The sequence below is a fragment of the Carcharodon carcharias genome, chromosome 25 (genome assembly GCF_017639515.1).
Source record: "Carcharodon carcharias isolate sCarCar2 chromosome 25, sCarCar2.pri, whole genome shotgun sequence".
Lineage (NCBI taxonomy): Eukaryota > Metazoa > Chordata > Chondrichthyes > Lamniformes > Lamnidae > Carcharodon > Carcharodon carcharias.
In genome coordinates this window covers 14,203,810-14,222,052 of record NC_054491.1, presented here as the reverse complement: position 1 = coordinate 14,222,052, position 18,243 = coordinate 14,203,810, and the positions used below count along the sequence as shown (strand labels likewise).

The 18,243-nt window shown below is 39.9% G+C and overlaps 1 protein-coding gene across 1 annotated transcript in view; it reads left to right on the top strand.

Moving 5' to 3' along the window:
• The window catches only part of ppp2r1ba (protein phosphatase 2, regulatory subunit A, beta a), a 55,980-nt gene that overhangs the window by 13,196 nt on the left and 24,541 nt on the right, over positions 1-18,243 (top strand). The window contains exons 2-7 of the mRNA XM_041174301.1: positions 9,240-9,330; positions 9,449-9,549; positions 11,753-11,985; positions 13,101-13,248; positions 15,470-15,625; positions 17,186-17,300. Of these exons, the coding sequence (XP_041030235.1) occupies positions 9,240-9,330; positions 9,449-9,549; positions 11,753-11,985; positions 13,101-13,248; positions 15,470-15,625; positions 17,186-17,300 (844 nt within the window). The remainder of the gene's footprint in view (positions 1-9,239; positions 9,331-9,448; positions 9,550-11,752; positions 11,986-13,100; positions 13,249-15,469; positions 15,626-17,185; positions 17,301-18,243) is intronic.

Genomic DNA, 18,243 nt, shown 5'->3' with positions numbered 1-18,243 from the left:
CCAGTCTATCCAATCTCTCCTCATGACTAAAACTCTCCAGCCCAGGCAACGTCCTGGTAAATCCCCTCTGCACTCTCTCTAGTACAATCACATCCTTTCTATAATGTGGATTCAGAATTGCACGCAATACTCTAGCTGTGGCCTAACCACAGTTCCAGCATAACCTCCCTGCTCTTATATTCTATGCCTCGGCTAATAAAGGCAGGTATCCCATATGCCTTCTTAACCACCTTATCTACCTGTCCCACTAACTTAAGGAACCAGTGGATATACACAGCAAGGTCCTCTGATCCTTGGTACTTCCCAGGGTACTACCATTCATCGTGTATTCCTGTGCCTTGTCTATCTTGCCCAAGTGCATCACCTCACACTTATCCGGATTAAATTCCATTTGCCACTGATCAGCCCATCTATATCCTCCTGTAACCTAAAGCTATTCTCCTCACTCTTTACCACCCCACCAATTTTCATGTCATCCGTGAACTTACCGATCAACCTTCCTACGTTCAAGTCTAACTCGTTTATATATACCACAAACAGCAAGGGACTCAACACCGATCCCTGTGGAACCCCACTGGACACAGGCATCCAGTCACAAAAACACCCCTTGACCATCACCCTCTGCTCCCTGTCACTCAGCCAATTCTGGATCCAATTTGTCAAATTGCCTTGGATCCCATGGGCTCTTACTTTCGTTATTAGCCTCCCATGCGGGACCTTATCAAAAGCCTTGCTGAAGTCCAAGTAGACGACGTCAAATGCATTGCCCTCATCTACACACCTGGCCACCTCTTCGAAAAATTCAATCAAATTGGTCAGACATGACCTCCCCTTAACAAAACCATGCTGACTGTCCTTGATTAATCCCTGTCTCTCCAAGTGTAGATTAATTCTGTCCCTCAGAATTTCTTTCAATAGTTCTTCTGCCAAAATGAATCACTTTACACTTCTCTGCATTGTACTTAATCTGTCACTTGTCTGCCCAATCCATCAACATGCCTATGTCCTTTTGAAGTTCAAGACTATTCTCATCACAGTTGACAACATTTCCAATCTTCTGCAAATTTTGAAATCATGCCCTGAACACCACAGTCTAGGTCTTTAATATATATCCGGAAGAGCAAGAGTCCCAAAACTGACCCCTGGAGAACTCCACTACAAAGCTTCCTCCATTCTGAAAAACATTAACCACTACTCTTTGTTTCCTGTCACTCAGCCAAGTACCTACTCTCCCTTTTATTCCATGAACTAGAATTTTGGTCACAAGCCTGTTGTATGGCACTGTATCAATGCCTTTTGAAAATCCATATTCACCACGTCAGCAGTGTTGCCCTTATCTCCTCAAAAACCTCCAAGTTAGTTAAACATGATTTTCCCACTATTTTTTAAATTGCTACTTATTTCTGTTCATATCCATATTCCAAATTTGTCCTTTAGCCATACCTTGGTAACTCCATAGTTATGCATATTTTAAAATTTGTTCCCAGCTCTAATAAAAAGAATGCATAGTTTATTAACTGTGATCGACTTAATTCATATCGATAATTCAATTGTTTGTATATGCTCTGTTATTTTTGTTCCTTACTAAAAATTTTTGGATAATTTTACTTTTTAAAACCATAGAAAAGTTACGGCACAGAAAGAGACCATTCAGCCTCTAAGCCAGTCGAAAAAGAAATAAAAACTAGCCTCCCACACTAATCCCACCTTCCAGCACCTGGTCTCTAGCCTTGCAGGTTACAGCACTTCAGTTGCAAATCCAGGTGCCTTTTAAATGAGTTGAGTGTTTCTGCCTCCACCACCAAACCAGGCAGCGCATTCCAAACCCCCAACCACCCTCTGGTTGAAGAAGTTTTTCCTCATGTCCCCTCTAATCCTTTCATCAATCACCTTAATTATGTGCCCCCTGATAATTGACCACTCTGCTAGAGAAATAGGTCTTTCCTGTCTACTCTATCTGGGCCCCTCATAATCTTGTACACCTCAATTAAATCACCTGTCACCCTCCTGTGTTTGCTGCATGTAAGATAATTTCTAGATGGAAGAAAGCCTAGGTCTGCCTTGATCACCGTCACATAGTACAGCCAGGATAGAGGTATTGATTAATCATAGCAATCAATCTCCATCAATAGTCCATTACAAAGCCAGACATGACACGAAGAAGACCCCTGTGATGGAGAGTTTTGCGAATCATAGGTGCAGTCACTTGTTCCTCACCATTATCCTACACTTAGCACATGTTATGTCATGTTACTCAGACAGTATTCCAAACTGTCATTTCCAGAAAAAACTGAATTAATTTTGATTGAAGAAACCCATGTGAACTGCTTCTTCTGGCTCCCTAGGAAGCCTGTCCCATAGACTGACCACTCGCTCACTGTGATATTGTTTCTGGGTTTAGTTTTGAATTTACTCCACTTTTGGCTCAGGCTTTATCCTTTGGTTCTACTGTTCTGGACAAAGTGAGGTAGCTTGTCAAGATCTATGTTATCTGGTCCCTTCCAGAATCCTATAAATGACAATCATCTCACCTAAGTCACTTTTCTTCCAGTATAAACATGCCCCATGTACATAGCGTTTCATCATCCAATCCCTTCGCCCACTCAACCATTCTAGTTGCTTTTCTAGTTGTGTAAATGAGAACTGGATCTTGTTTTCGCTACAGTTAAATTCATATCAATATTTTTACTTTTCTTTCTTGATATTAACTCACTTCTGGAGTTTGATTCTGCATAGTACCTCGTCCAAGTGGTAATTCACAAAGTGTGAATATTTATGTTGAGTGACAGAAGGCCATTTGACTATGGGGTTCTCACAATTGAACCAGAATGTCTTTATACTTCCTGCAGCAGTTCTTGGATTGTTATCAGGAGTGGGGAGCATAACTGCTTTCTTCCTTCCCTGAACCCCACCCCTTGGCCTTGGGCTGTTCTAGCTTCTGGAAATAACCTACTGCTTCCTGAGTTGATCAGTTCACCCACTTAAGATGGAAGGGATGAGATTGCAAAGAGAGAACTTTCTTGGTCTGTATGGTTGAGGTTCTCACTGGATAAACTCACTGAGCTATTGGGTGCTGCTAACAATGATCCTTTCACAGGAGTTTGTAGCTAACAGAGTGTTTTAAACACTGTTCTTCTCCTGTACCTGTCACTTTTATTGAAAAGACAGGGGTTTTAGTATACCGAGATGGAGCTTCTGAAACCATTACACCCATGTTCGAACTTGCTTGGCAGCATTCTTGAGGTCTCATTTGTTTTGTGACTGATACTTCTGTATTGTGTAACTGTAAATTGTAAAATAAAACTTTTCCAGAACAGGAAAAGACTACTAGGTCCAGCGAAACCATCATTTTTTTTTAAAATAGAGCAACCTCACCTACCAAAACAAAAACAAATACCTGGAAAAACTCAGCAGGTCTGGCAGCATCGGCAGAGAGGAACACAGTTAACTTTTTGAGTCCTCACGACCCTTCAACAGAACTAAGTAAAAATAGGAGAGGGGTGAAATATAAGCTGGTTTAAGGTGGGAGGAGAGGGGGGGTGCGGGGGTTTGGTTGTAGGGACAAGCAAGCAGTGATAGGAGCAGATAACCAAAAGATGTCACAGACAAAAGAACAAAGAGGTGTTGAAGGTGGTGACACCTGTTTGTTCTTTTGTCTGTGACATCTTTTGGTTATCTGCTCCTATCACTGCTTGCTTGTCCCTACAACCACGACCCCCCCACTTCTCACCCCCCCCCAATCACCTTAAACCAGCTTATATTTCACCCCTCTCCTATTTTTACTTAGTTCTGTTAAAGGGTCGTGAGGACTCAAAACGTCAACTTTGTTCTTCTCGGCTGATGCTGCCAGACCTGCTGAGTTTTTCCAGGTATTTCTGTTTTTGTTTTGGATTTCCAGCATCCGCAGTTTTTTGTTTTTAACCTCACCTACCAGTCTGCTGATCAGTCCCTAACTCTAGAAATGTATTTTTATCTTTTGAACCCATCTATCTACTGCTTTATTGGGCTGCTTGGCCAATGTACTTGAATTCTCTTAAACTTTGGATGAAAAATGTGCTGCTCGACTTCTTTCTGGCTCTCCTTTGTTATTTAGTTTGACTTGGGCTCAATGATTCTGAAGCCTTTCATCATAAATGTATAGATATCCGGATCCTAAGAGGCCTGCAAGGAATCCCAGTGTGCCTGTGAAATTATCAGTTTTCTTTTTGTTTACCAGTATGTTTTTTTCACAATTAAAAAAAAAAAATTATTCAGTATTGATAGTTTTGTTTTCTTAGTTCTCAGGAGTGCCAGAGAATTTTCAGTGATTTCCCCCATCTCAAAAAGCAGCACTCTATTAAGACCATTCACCTTGCTTGGTTTCATCGATTCCCTTCATAACCACGCAAGATTCAATTATATCCCTTCAAACTCTATTCCATTCTAAGGAAAAGTAGTTCATTAAAAAAAAACATACATCTGAAAGGAGCAGAAATGCATTGTAGTTACATCAGCATTTGTAGAGAGGAAAGGCAAGTTAACATATTAGGTCTGAGCCCTTATTCAAAACTCTAGGCTATTACAGCTGAACAATACCTAAAAATGAAAAGTAAGGGAAAGCATACATGTGTCTCAAGTGGAAGAGAGATGGGTGAATTGTGGAAGTTGTATAGTAATGTGAAATAAAAGAAGCCATAACAAAAATCAAAATTAAAAATATTTTGAAAGAAAATGTGTGAGTAGCTGCAGAGTTGGGATGATGGAAATGCAGCACCAAAAACTGGCAAAGTAGGGCTGGCTATAGTGACTCAGGAGCCTGGAGGAAGGATCAAGTTTGGTATCAAGGGTGCCAACCATCTTACAGCACACTGTTGGGTTGCAGGCGCTCACTCCAAACACCAACCATTCCCTTCTGCTTACTATCCCACCCTCCAATTCCCCTGAAAACTCCAGTACTGCCATCCAGTGTCACCAGTATTACCTGTCGAAATGAGAATGGAATTTGTGGTTAAGTTCTGAAATTATTATTATTAAAGTTAGAAAACTGCAAAATGCTTAGTAGAAAGATAATGCCACTCACCTTGCTTTGAGTTGCATTGGAACAGTGCAGATAGTCAGATTGGGATGGGGAGTTGAAGTGGCAAGTAACGGGAAGCTTTGGGATTGTACTTGCAGTCAGAATGGAGGAATCCAGCAAAACAGCCACTTAATTTACTTTTGGCCTGCCCAGTGTCGAAGAGGCAGACCCTTGAGCAGCGAATAGAATATGTACTTCAGGGGAAACATAGCTTGTGACTGCTTTGTTGAAATGTCGACCGTTCTGTTCTCCACGGATACTATCTGGCCTTCTGGCCTGCTGAGTGGTTCCAGCGTTTTCTGTTTTTGTACTAACTGTTGCTTTGTTGTTTTTGGAATGTTACTAAGAAGCTGGACTCTCATGACATGTTTGATCAGCTTTGTAACTTCATTAGGGGTCACAGACATAAGGGGAAACACATACACAAATAATGTACATGCATACTTGTTCCAATATTTCTGCTGAACCTGCCCTGAAATACAAATACAGGCAGTCACATCCTATTGGAAAGCTGCTTCTAGTGGAACTGGTTCCAATATAAATGGCCATTAAACATGGCAAATACTTACACATCTAATACTGACTATGTTATGATCCCAGAATGTGTTATTACTGGACAAGTCAGATCCCAGAATGGAATCTGACTTGATAGATCATAATTTTTATTTATTTTTTAACCGTGGCATCTATTTACTGAACAGATTCACAAGAGTCTGCTGTTAACTCTTTAAGAAAAGGATAAAACATTTATTAAACAAGAAACAGGTTGGAAAGATTTTCAATACAGTTACCAAGACAGCAAATGATTCAAGCTCACTCTTTACCTTTCACCCCAGCAATAATCTTTACACATCCAGCACTCCGGTGAAGCTGTACCGCTATTTCCACACTAAGCAGAGAGCTGGTTCATTTACAAAGTGATTTCTCTGGCAGCATTTCCAGCTAAAGAGAGAGAGAGAACTTAGACCTTTCTGTCTCCACTCTGTGACATACTCATAGCAACTGACTAAAAAACTTTGTTTTTCTGTTGTGCTCCTCACACTCCGCTTCCTGTAAGGACTTCATCCCATTCTCTCAGTTCCTTCACCTCCGTTGCATCTGCTCTGATGATGCCACCTTTCCAAACCAATTCTCCTGACGTCTTCCTTCTTCCTTAACAGACGTTTTCCACCCACGGTGGTTGACAGGGCCCTCAACCATGTCCGGCCCATCTCCAGCGCATCCGCCCTCATACCTTCCTCTCCCTCCCAGAACCATGATAGGGTCCCCCTTGTCCTCACTTATCACTCCACCATCCTCTGCATTCAAAGGATCATCTTCCACCAGCTCCAACATGATGCTACAACCAAACACATATTCCCTTCACCACCACCAACCCTCCCCTCCCCTTGTCGGCATTCCGTAGGGACCGTTCCCTCTGGGACACCTTGGTCCACTTCTCCATCACCCCCAATACCTCATACTCCTCCCACGGCAGCTTACCATGCAATCACAGAAGGTGCAACACCTGCCCATTTACTTCCCCCCTCCTCACCGTTCAAGGGCCCAAACACTCCGCTGCTTCACTTGCACTTCCCTCAATTTAGTCTACTGCATTTGTTGCTCCCAATGCGGTCTCCTCTACATTGGAGAGAGCAAATGCAGACTGGGTGACTGCTTTGTCTGTCTGCAAGCATGACCCACACCTTCCTGTTGCTTGCCATTTCAACACACCATCCTACTCTCATGCCCACATGTCTGTCCTTGGCCTGCTGCATTGTTCCAGTGAAGCTCAATGCAAACTGGAGGAACAGCATCTCATCTTCCGATTAGGCACTTTACAGACTTAACATTGAGTTCAACAACTTCAGATCATGAACCCTCTCCTCCATCCTTACCCCCTTTTTGATCCCCTTTTTTCTAATAATAATAATTATTTTTTATATTTTCTCTTCCCACCTATTTCTATTATTATTTTTAAAATGTGTTTCCACCCATTGTTTTATCTCCACCTTTTGGCCTATTTCGACCCCTTCCCCCCACCCCATCCTCACTAGGGCCATCCGTCACTTGCTCATCCTGCTTTCTACCCTTAATGTCACCATTAGCACATCCTTTAGCTAATATCACTACCACCAACACCCCTTTGTCCTTTTGTCTATGATATCTTTAGCAATCTCTCCTTTGCCTCCACCTATCACTGGCCCCCTATCCAGCTCCACCTGTTCCACCCCCCTCAAACAGCTTATATTTCACCACATTTCTATTTCTCTCTAGTTCTGACGAAGAGTCATATGGACTCGAAACATTAAATCTGTCTTCATCTCCACAGATTCTGTCAGACCTGCTGAGTTTTTCCAGCAATTTTTGTTTTTTGTTTTTGTTTCTATTGCTGCCTGTCTCTGTGGACTGCTGTGGCTAGGCAACAGCTCAGCTTTTTTACTTCCTTTTATGTTTGTTTAACTTCTGAGCTACTAACCCCCCATAGTAACCCAGCTTTTCACTTCAAAAGCCCTAAAACCTCATTAAAAATGTATGTAATCAAACAGGGCCGAGAGACTTCCAGGCCCCATCTCTCAGAAAACTCTAAACCGAAACCTAGGTTTCACCCTTTTTAACAAACTAGAAATAATAAGTTAAACTTAAATCTATCTCTCATTCCTAACATCCACAAATACAAATATAAGTTACTTAAACTATCTGTAGCTCCTAACAACTGTTGTAGTCATATACCAGTCGATTTGACAGCATTCGGATTACTTTAACTGTACTGGAAGAATATTGATCAGTTCCCCTGGTGCTGGTGCCTGCAGATCAATGCCTTTTTATAGTCTGTTGTTAAAGTAGGAAACGGTGTCACAACATGGGGTCACTGATTTGAGCTCTGAAATTTAACTGTGCTCCACCCTAACAATGTAGCCTCAGGAGCTGAGCGTTTTTATGTATTCAAATATAGCGCATGCTACTATGCATCTCCTTTAAGGCAGCATCACATAGAATTGGGCCAATTAGAGCAGACTTTTAAGAGCTCACCAGTGGTAGTTTGTGTGAAATGCCTGCAAGTGCTGAGAGTTGGAGGGGCTTATTTCATAGCTTGATAGCTATGATAATGTTCCATTGAGGGTATATTCTGAAATGTTAATTGATTATGTGTGGTTCTGTGATGAATGTGACAGTAGCCAAAGGTTCCTATCTAACATGTTACAATGGCTGGTGATTTGGTATACTGGCTATCCAATTAGATTGAGGAAATATTGTCCTAGTATAGCATGATAACAACAATCATTTATGTGACTGACTTTGGGCAAATTCTGCTCTTTATAATAATGGGCAAAATCTACTGTATTTAGGAATGTAATCGCATATTTCTACTCCTTTACAGAGTGGAAAAGTCAAGCAACTAATTTTTCACTATGTTAGATGGTGATTGAGGTGTTTATTCTGTTTTTTCCTGCATGGATGCAAAGAGCTGACAGTTCTCACAAGTTGACGATTGGCTCAATAATAATAGAATTCGGAAGATGTGAAACAATGTCCCAGATATTGCAATGGTCGAGAAAAGTGAGGTACTGGAAGTATCCCAAGTCTGAACATTAATATCCTGTACGTGCGAAGGCTAGTGAGTAGCTGAGTCTTACACACCAAGAAGGTCTGACTTAACTGATTTGAGCTAGGTCTATCGATAGAGAAGTTGAAATTGTTTGGACAGAGAGGGTGGAGTTTAGTCAGGATTCTCGCTCTCTATTGCTAATCAGTAACCAAAGCTGGAAGTGTGTATGTGGAGGTATTGTGATAGGAGCCCTGTGATGCCTTGCCTGCTGGAATGACTAGCATTCATGCAGCTAATCACCAGTCAAGCTACCTGAGGGTCATCATTGTCCATGAAATCATACCCCAGCAAGGAATAATTGTATCAGTGTATTGTATGACAAACCATGAGATATCTGGTTTATTTGCGTCAACAGTTAGCTAACTCTTACCTTGGAATGAACCTATCTCCATGGTTCTCTATTGTTTGTCCTTTGTATTGATCACTATGTCACCTGGTGTAAATTGTCACTAAGGGCCATTATTTATGAAGATATTCCTCTGGCACATTGGTGTAATATTGTTTGATAAACGAAATATTACTTGTATGGTCATTCTCAAAGTCTGTTCTCCAGACCTAACTGACATTCACAAATTACACTTTTCCTTTTCCCAGCTGCGTCTGAACAGTATTAAGAAACTGTCAACGATTGCTTTGGCTTTAGGAGTTGAAAGGACCAGGAGTGAGCTCCTTCCATTCTTGACTGGTATGTACAAAGCTGCTAGTGTTTGCTGCTGTATTTTCCTTCTAACAAAGGAACTATCCAATTATAACATGAGGCCAATCTTTAAACTGATTTCTACTGGTTTCTTATCTCGATGTAGATACCATTTATGATGAAGATGAAGTGCTGTTGGCCTTGGCAGAACAACTGGGAAGTTTCACTGTTCTTGTTGGGGGTCCAGAATATGTTCACTGTTTGTTGGTAAGAAAGAGCTTACATTTATATTGTGCCTTTCATCACTTCAGCATATGAGTGATCAGAATCAGTTAAGTACTTTTGACGAATTGTCATTATTGTACTTTAGACAATGGCAGCAGCTAATTTTTGTGCAGCAAGATTCCACAAACAGCAATGACATAAATGACTAATCCAATTTTAGTGATAAATGTTAACCAGGACACAGAGAAACTCTTGCTCTGTTTTTAATTGTGCCATGAGATTTTCTTATGGTTACCTGAGGGAGCAAATGGGGCCTCAGTTTAACTTCTAGTATGGAAGACAGCACCTGTAATTGACGATTCAGCATTATGTTGAAGTGTCAACCTAGGTTATATGATCCAGGCTTGTGAATGGATCTTGACGCATGGTCTGCTGATTGGATTCTTAGTAACTTACAGCTGAGCTGTGTTTCCTGCATGTAGTTTGTCATTTTGACATGAGCAATAATAAGATCTTAAATTTATATGATGCCTTTCATGACCTTCGTATATCACAAAGTGCTTTACAGCAAAATAAAGCACTTGTTTTGAAGGTTGGTCAATATTGTAATGTAGGAAACATGGCAGCATATTTGCGCATAGTGAGGTTCCACAAATAGCAGCATGATGCAACTAGATAATCTATTGAAGGTAGAGTCGTTAACACCTTATGACAATACTCAGTGGATATGATCAACTTGTGACGAGGCTTCACACAAGGTTTTATTTTGAATAAGATGGTAATGTATTGAAATCTACATAATTTGCTTTGTTTGAGTTAATACCGAAACCCCAGGGCTTCTGTAGCAGTTTTTAGTTGGTTAAAGCTGCGTTCCTAATTGTTCTGTGAAAACTGTTAATTTGTCCATTCTTCTTCCCTTACTTTCTTAACACCTGATGTTGTACAGTTCCATATTATCCAGTTGCTCTATGGTGCATGTTCTTCATGTAGCCTAGCTGCAGTGTCAAAGGTCTATTTCACTGTGGGGTCATCGTAATTGGCCCCTCTCAAAATCCACAAGCACCATTAGCATGGGCTCACTGGATAGTGGCATGGATTGAGAACCCTAGCTGATCCTTTCTTAGTTCAGTGGCACTAAAACTAACTGTGTTGCCTGAACTATTACTCAAGCATAGAAAGCTCTGTTCTGTATTGATCATGTACAAACTGCATTTATGACCTGAGCTATTGAATCCAAAACATATTTTTAAAGACCACTGACAAGAATATTTTATATTCTGTGCATAGACACAAAAATCTATCGTGCCCTTTTATTGCAAAAATAAGCATCTATTTAATCTACATTCATTGTAATGGTGAACAAATAACTGAATTAGCCTACATATAATGAAACCCATAAAGGTCTTTTGTCAATGTTGAACATGATTCAGACTCAAATGGTCTGATTTTCTACGTGATGAAGGGTGGGCAGCACTAAATTAAAATAATTATTTGAAATTATTAAACCATCAAAGCGGACTATTAATCGTTTTCATATCAATGTTTAATTTAGAAATATTAATTAGTAAAGTTATTGTTTGAAGCATCAAATGAATTATTTTAGAATTATTTAATGATCTTTTAGAGCACAAATTTTAGTTTACATATTTAGGCATCTGGTCCCTTGCCGTGTGGTACCTTTCTGTGCTCACTTCGAAAAGTTGTTTCTGTAGTTTCATATGCCAATATCTGCCGTGCTAAACTAAAACAAAAGCAAATTATTATTTCATTGTTGGCATTTTGGCAAATTATTGGCAGAACCAGAAGAAAACTGACTTCAGATTTACAGGCGCCCTATAGCCAAGTGTATCACTGCTTCATTGCTGCAATGAGTAAAAAAGGAATATTAAACACCGACCATTACAAAAGTAAAAATTTGCAATTCCTAACATGGTAATATGTACATTTGTACAAAATTCTGAGATTATATGAACTCCGATACTTCATTGAGGGTACCCACATGCATCTTTATTATATGAATGGAAATCCTTTTATGCTCCATCAAATAACACAACTTTTAGTAATTTTCATTCCTTTGAGGATCTGTAATTTTTTTTTTGCCTTTCCGTATCTCTGTACCTTGTTTTACTCTTAATTCCTGTGAAGTTTCTCAAGAATTCACCTGAAACAGAGCTTCCTTTTACAATGCTTCCTTAGAAATAAATCATGGCTATGCATTTCACTTTTATTCTTTCTTTCTATTCAGCCTCCCTTGGAAAGCCTTGCTACTGTAGAAGAAACTGTGGTACGAGATAAGGCCGTTGATTCACTGCGAGCAATTTCCCATGAACATTCTCCTGCAGACCTAGAAGTCCACTTTGTGCCACTGGTCAAACGTTTGGCTTGTGGTGACTGGTTCACATCTAGAACTTCGGCTTGTGGTCTTTTCAGTGTCTGTTACCCTCGGGTATCCAGCACTGTAAAAACTGAACTACGCCAGTAAGTATGTATTTTAATGTGTACTTTTTCATGTGGATTATAGATTAAAGGACAGCCAGAAACGCACTTTTATAGTGACAAACTTCATTCTATTGATGAGTTGGAAAGGTTTCAAACTCCAGTATGGAGGAGGAAGAAGCTGTGTACTTCCATCGTGGGACACATGATTTATTTCAATGGATAGAACTTGTTTAGGGAATAGCTGTAAATCTTGAGTATCACAATGAGAACCTATAGCAGGACTAGCGCTTAATGACATTTTCACTTAGGTTTTTAATATGTATATGTAGTTTTGAGGAGAGAAAAAGATGAAAGATACTATGTGTCTCCTTGTAAATTGGTTCTCTAGCCTCTCTCATTTGAAGCCGTGCGGTTGCTGTCGACTTGTAATCTATGGGGAAAGAAATTACATTGGAGCTGTTTGAAACAGTTCTTAATTTAAAGTTGCTTCCTGATAGGGTGGGATACAAAGAATTCCACTTGCCAAAAAAAGTAACTTGTTTATTTAGAAATGTGTAAAGTTACAGTATGGAAAGAGGCCATTTGGCTGAGCATATCTGTCATGTCTTTTTTAAAGCAATCCAGAACCTATCCTACTGCCCTACTCCCTCTGCTTTCTTCTTTAAACCATATGCATGAATTGTATGTTTGTGCATTGTGCCAAACTTTGCCCTCCTCCTCCTGATCCAACACGGTGTTGTCTAACATCCAGCAGCTTCATTCTTTTAGTTGGAATACTGCTTAGTGTAGATTAAATAAACTTACATTTCTATAAAAAGAATGTGCTACATGGGCACCATACAAGGTTTTGCAGTCACATAGTAAATATTTGTTTCGGCAGAATACCTTTTCTTTTGCCTTATTCTACTTTGCCCCTGAGTGACCGTATTTTGGCCAATTTTAAAGCATAGAATTCTGAGTGTTTAAATATTACAAACTTTGGAATGAGAACTTTTTTCTCACGACATTTGACTGAAAAGGTTTATGCAGGAAATTCTTATTGTCTACTCTTGTACTATTTCTTCTAATATTTAGGCCAGAAATTGCACTTGGAAATTTCTAATATTATACAAATGACCCACCAATCTTGGTTTACATTGATATTTTCTCTGCAGACATTTCCGTAGTTTGTGCTCAGATGATACACCAATGGTTCGCCGAGCTGCTGCATCAAAACTGGGTGAATTTGCAAAGGTTCTTGAGCTGGAGTTTTTAAAAAATGATATTATACCCCTCTTCACTTCCTTGGCTTCTGATGAACAGGTATGTGGTTGCAGTACAGCTTCCCTATACTCAATTCACCTCTGGGGCAATAGATACCAAATATGATGGGAAACTTCTGCAGAAGATAATCTTGCTGTCATTCAACTTTCAATCACAGATGCCTGACTTCTCCATGATTGCCTCAATTCCTAAACATTACCTCTTTCCCCCAACCAGACGAATGAATTTTCAGTCTTTATATTGGAAAAAAAGATTTTTCTACTAGATCCCATGACTACCTCTCTTGCATCTATCTTGCTGAAGCTGCTGCAATCCCCTTGTTCAAATCGTTTCTGTATTCAATTATATAAATCAACAAGAGTCCTAATTTATCCCACATGTGATGACGTGTTCTCCATGAAATATTTCTCCTATTTCACATAGATTATATAATGGGGAACAGATGCTCTTTTAGGAAGCTGATTCACTATCAGCTCACTGGAGCAACTGCACACTCTGCACAATAGGTTGTATTTTACTGCAGGTTACCACTGGATGGATGCAGTGTATAAATGGAATGTGCATGGGTGAGGACCGGGAATGGTATATAATTGATAGACTCAAGTTATTATTGATAATATGTAAAACGTCTGGTTTATGGGCTCTTTCTGTCCTGCTTACAGAACCTTGCTTCCTTCCTCTTACTACCCTTCTATGCCAACCTTTCACCAGTATAAGTTCCCGTGTCCACATTGATAAAGGAAACTGCCTGTGTAAATGTGCCAAGCTATAATTGTACCATCCTGTCACTTCTGACACTGAAATCCTTCAGTTTGTGATGCCCTGATCCTTCTCATGGTGAAGAACTCTTAATGCTCCAACCCCAGTTTCACTGTAAGACTATACTTTGTCTTTCCTCCCAGTTGTGCGCCACCATGGTGGATCAACAAATGATATAAGATATACAGGTATAGTGTCTCAAATCCGGCTGTGCAAAAGCTGGTGATGTCCGAAAACCGGACATCTTTTAAAATCTGCCATGCCTGAATTTTAAATATATTAGATGTGGTGGTGCATCAATTAGTTATCAGCTTTTTGTGCCTGTCTCCAGCACTCTGGCCTGAGCGATGCTTGACTCCACCCGGCCCAAACTGCCTGACCCGAAAACTGGAAAGATCTAAAATCTGGCACGGACTTGGCCCTGAGGTTGCTGGCTTTGAGACGTTGTACCTTTAGTTATGTCCTATGGCTACCATGACTATTTAATTTCTTTTTGGCAAGTGATCTGTGAGCAGTGCAGTCATTTTCCACACATGTCTTACAAGTATTAAAGAGACCTTTACCTGAAAAACCAAGGTTTAACCAATGTGTACCAGGTTCAAATGCCCCTATATAAATAATCCACTTGAGCAAAGGACTCAGTATGAGTTTGATAGTTTACTCAGCTGTCAAATGGACACCTGCAGTATTGGGAAGTCAGAAGGAGACCTGCTTAAATGACTAGTCTCTGCCCTGATACTGGGCTGCTCATTAAGGAATGACTGTGGAAATTTTTTTTTTTTAAAAACATTAATTTTACTGCTTGTGGGCTTTCCTGGCTAAACAGCTTTATGAGCAGATGAGCCATATAGATCAGAAAACTTCTAGGTTTGATCCCTGATCTGTGCTGACTTAGATCATCTGGCTAAGTTGACAGGAGGGCTGATATAGTTAGCTTCAGTTCTCCTGGTTTAAGGAATATGAAATCGGGCATGATTCCATTTTGTGGTCACTGTCCAGTGACCCAGGGAAGCATACTTTTGTGGATCAGAGGTGAGGACAGGATCATCTTTGTCCTTTGGTAAAGAGCCTACCAACACTTACCATCAAGGGTCACAGATAAATATTGACCACTTCGTGGGTGGCTGGTACCTCGAATCATATCCAGAGAGGAGTGGAAGGAGATAAGTGGTTCATAAAAACATCCTTGCACCCTGTGTCTTGATCATGTGCTATAATACAAAGATTAGTATGCTTTTGGGTATAATTCATTTTAAATTTCCATCATTTGCATGTATCCCAGCAAGGTGATGCTGAACATGTTGGATTATCAATAAACCTGTTGCACTTCACCAGCTCGTTGGTGATTGGGTCTTTCTGCAATAATAATATGTGACAGAATCTGTCAGCATTTTAAGAGTTTATTGACTGCCTTGCTAATATTTATTTCTGTAAATTTTCTGTTTTTAATTAAGAGCCATTATGACCACTGTTTTGAAAATCTATTATTTTCATTCCACAGGATTCAGTAAGGTTGTTGGCAGTAGAGGCTTGTGTGAGCATTGCTCAACTACTGCCCCAGGAAGATCTGGAAGCTTTGGTGATGCCTACCCTACGGCAAGCAGTAGAGGACAAATCATGGCGTGTTCGCTATATGGTGGCAGACAAATTTTCTGAAGTGCGTATTAATTGCATTAAGATATATTAATTGATTTAAGTGCAAAGTTGTCCTGTTTTATTTTCTGGGCCTCCCAAAAGCCTGAAGTAAAATTCGGACTTCTTTAATGGTTTATGTTTTTCATCCAGACAGACTTTTGATTTTGTTAAAAGTCATGAAAACATAATTTTCTCCACCAGTAATGGTGTTCAAAAGCGTTAAGAGTTAAAGTCATACAAATTAGTTCAGCATGATTGTTAAATAACCTCAGTTCCCAGTATGATACTGACAGTTGTCTAAAGCTTTGGGGGACGGGAAGGGAGGAGAGAGAAAAACGGGCTGGACAAATTTTGAGTTCGTATGACGGGCTTAGTTTTCATAAAATAAATGAATATTGACATTTTTTGAAACCAGATGGAACTGAGGTCTTGTAATGTCAGGTGTAATTTTGGAAAGATGGTTATACTTGCATTTTTTTTAAAAAGTGACCTGAGATTTGGAAACCTGTTGTAATAAACATCTGTCAAATACTGAAAGAACTTGTGTTGCTTTAGGAATAGTTCTATGGAAGGAGTGCAGATGACATTTACTAGAATGATGCCAGGCATGGGGGATTTCAGTTATGTGGAGAGACTTCTGAATCTGATGTTGTTTGCCGTAGAGCAGAAAAGTTTAAGGGATATTTAATAGAAGTGTTAAAAATTATGAGAGGTTTTGGTACAAGTAAATAAGGAGAAACTGTTTCCACCAGCAGGAGGGGGAGAAACTGGAGGCAGATTTAAGATAATTGGCGAAAGAGCCAGAGGGGAGATGAGAAACTTTTATTTAAGCAGCAAGTTATTTCAAATCCAGTGCCCAAAAGGGTGATGGAAACAAATTCCACCATGCAAAAGGGAATTAAAAATGTAGTTGAATATAAAAACCGTTGCATGTTAAGAGGGAAAAGCAGGGGAATGGGACTAATTGGATTGCTCTTTCAAAGAGCCAGCACAGGCATGATGGGCTGAGTGACCAGCTTCTGTGCTGTATGATTGTGATTATGTGAGTACAACTTTACTAGATCTCTGACAACACCATGGACTGTTCTATATAAAGCAAAAAACAACCAGACCAAAACTGTTATTTGGCAAATTTTGCTATTATAAGAGGCTCTAGTGTATTTGGGCCATAATGATAAATTGCGTTCACAAGCAGTTTGTATTAAATCCTATATATCGCAGAAGCGTTTACAAAATTGATACCAGTGCACTTTTGGAAAGAAAAATTTTATTTGACAGCATAGTTTTTGTGATCACTTTAATTAAATATGCTGCTGTCATCACCAGTGATAGACCTGTAACCAAAGATACATTTATTCTAGTGTTGTGCAATTCCAAATTCCCTGTCCACAAACAATCTCATTTTGGATCAAGATCACCAAAGTGCTGAGTTCTTTTTGAAGTTAAAATGGAAATATAGGATCCATCATTATGTATTACTGGAGATTCTAGTGACAACTCTCTTCATGCTCTTGGATGTAGATCATTGAATCTGGCCAGCTTATTTCTCTTTATGACTCATTTAATTCTCTTTGTCTCATAGCTTCAGAAAGCAGTAGGCCCTGAAATTACAGAAAATGACCTAGTCCCAGCTTTCCAGAACCTGCTAAAAGACTGTGAGGCTGAAGTCCGTGCAGCCGGAGCCAACAAGGTTAAAGGTGGGTTTAGAATTTTCTCTATTCTCATCTTCCTCTACCAGCCCACTGTATTCAGTACAGAACTGAGGGAGTGTGAAAGATTGGAGGTGCTGTTAGCTGGGCTTAAAAGATCTCATGGCACTTTTTGAAAGATCAGGATAGTTACCCCTCTCCACTGTTTTCCCTCCAACCCCCCTCCGTCCACTTCTGCTATTTATTCCTCAACTACCACCTAAATAGATTATTTTGTCATTCATAACATTGCCTTGCTGTGGTTAAATTGCCTAATACCCTTCTTTACGTTGCAACAGTGACTATATTTCAATAAAAGTACTTCATTGGTTGCAAAGTGCTTAGGGACATAGTGAGGTTATGAAAGGTGCTATGTAGATGCAAGCCATTTCATTCTTAGTTAGTCAATTATCTATAAGGTATTAAATTCAGTATGTGTGCCAGCCAAATCTCATTGGGTATCACCATTTCTGTGATTCCGCTACATGATGCCTGGATCTCTCATAATTGAGAAGTTATTAGGTGTCTCAGCCCCTCAGCCGTGCCTGCAACTGTACTTCTGCCACTAGATGGAGATTTGAGAAGCTTCTGTTTCCTGATTTTCAGAACCTGTATTTGAATATGTCTTGTTGGAGGGGTGCAGTTTGCATGCAGTCACATTGCAACTGTGAGATGATGGAGTTTGAATCCTTCCGGTTTCAACATAAAACACAAGCGACATAATGCGGATGTTGTAATTCTGAAGTAGAATAAGAAAATGGTGGAAACATTCAGCAGCCCTGGCAGTAGATTTTTTTCATTCGTGGTATTGCCTGACTTCATTTGTCACTGGCACCCAACTATAATTCTCTATTCATTCATGGGTGTGAGCATCACAGTCAAGGACAGCATTTATTGCTCATCCCTAATTGCCCTTGAGAAGGTGATGGTGAGCCAACTTCTTGAACCTCTG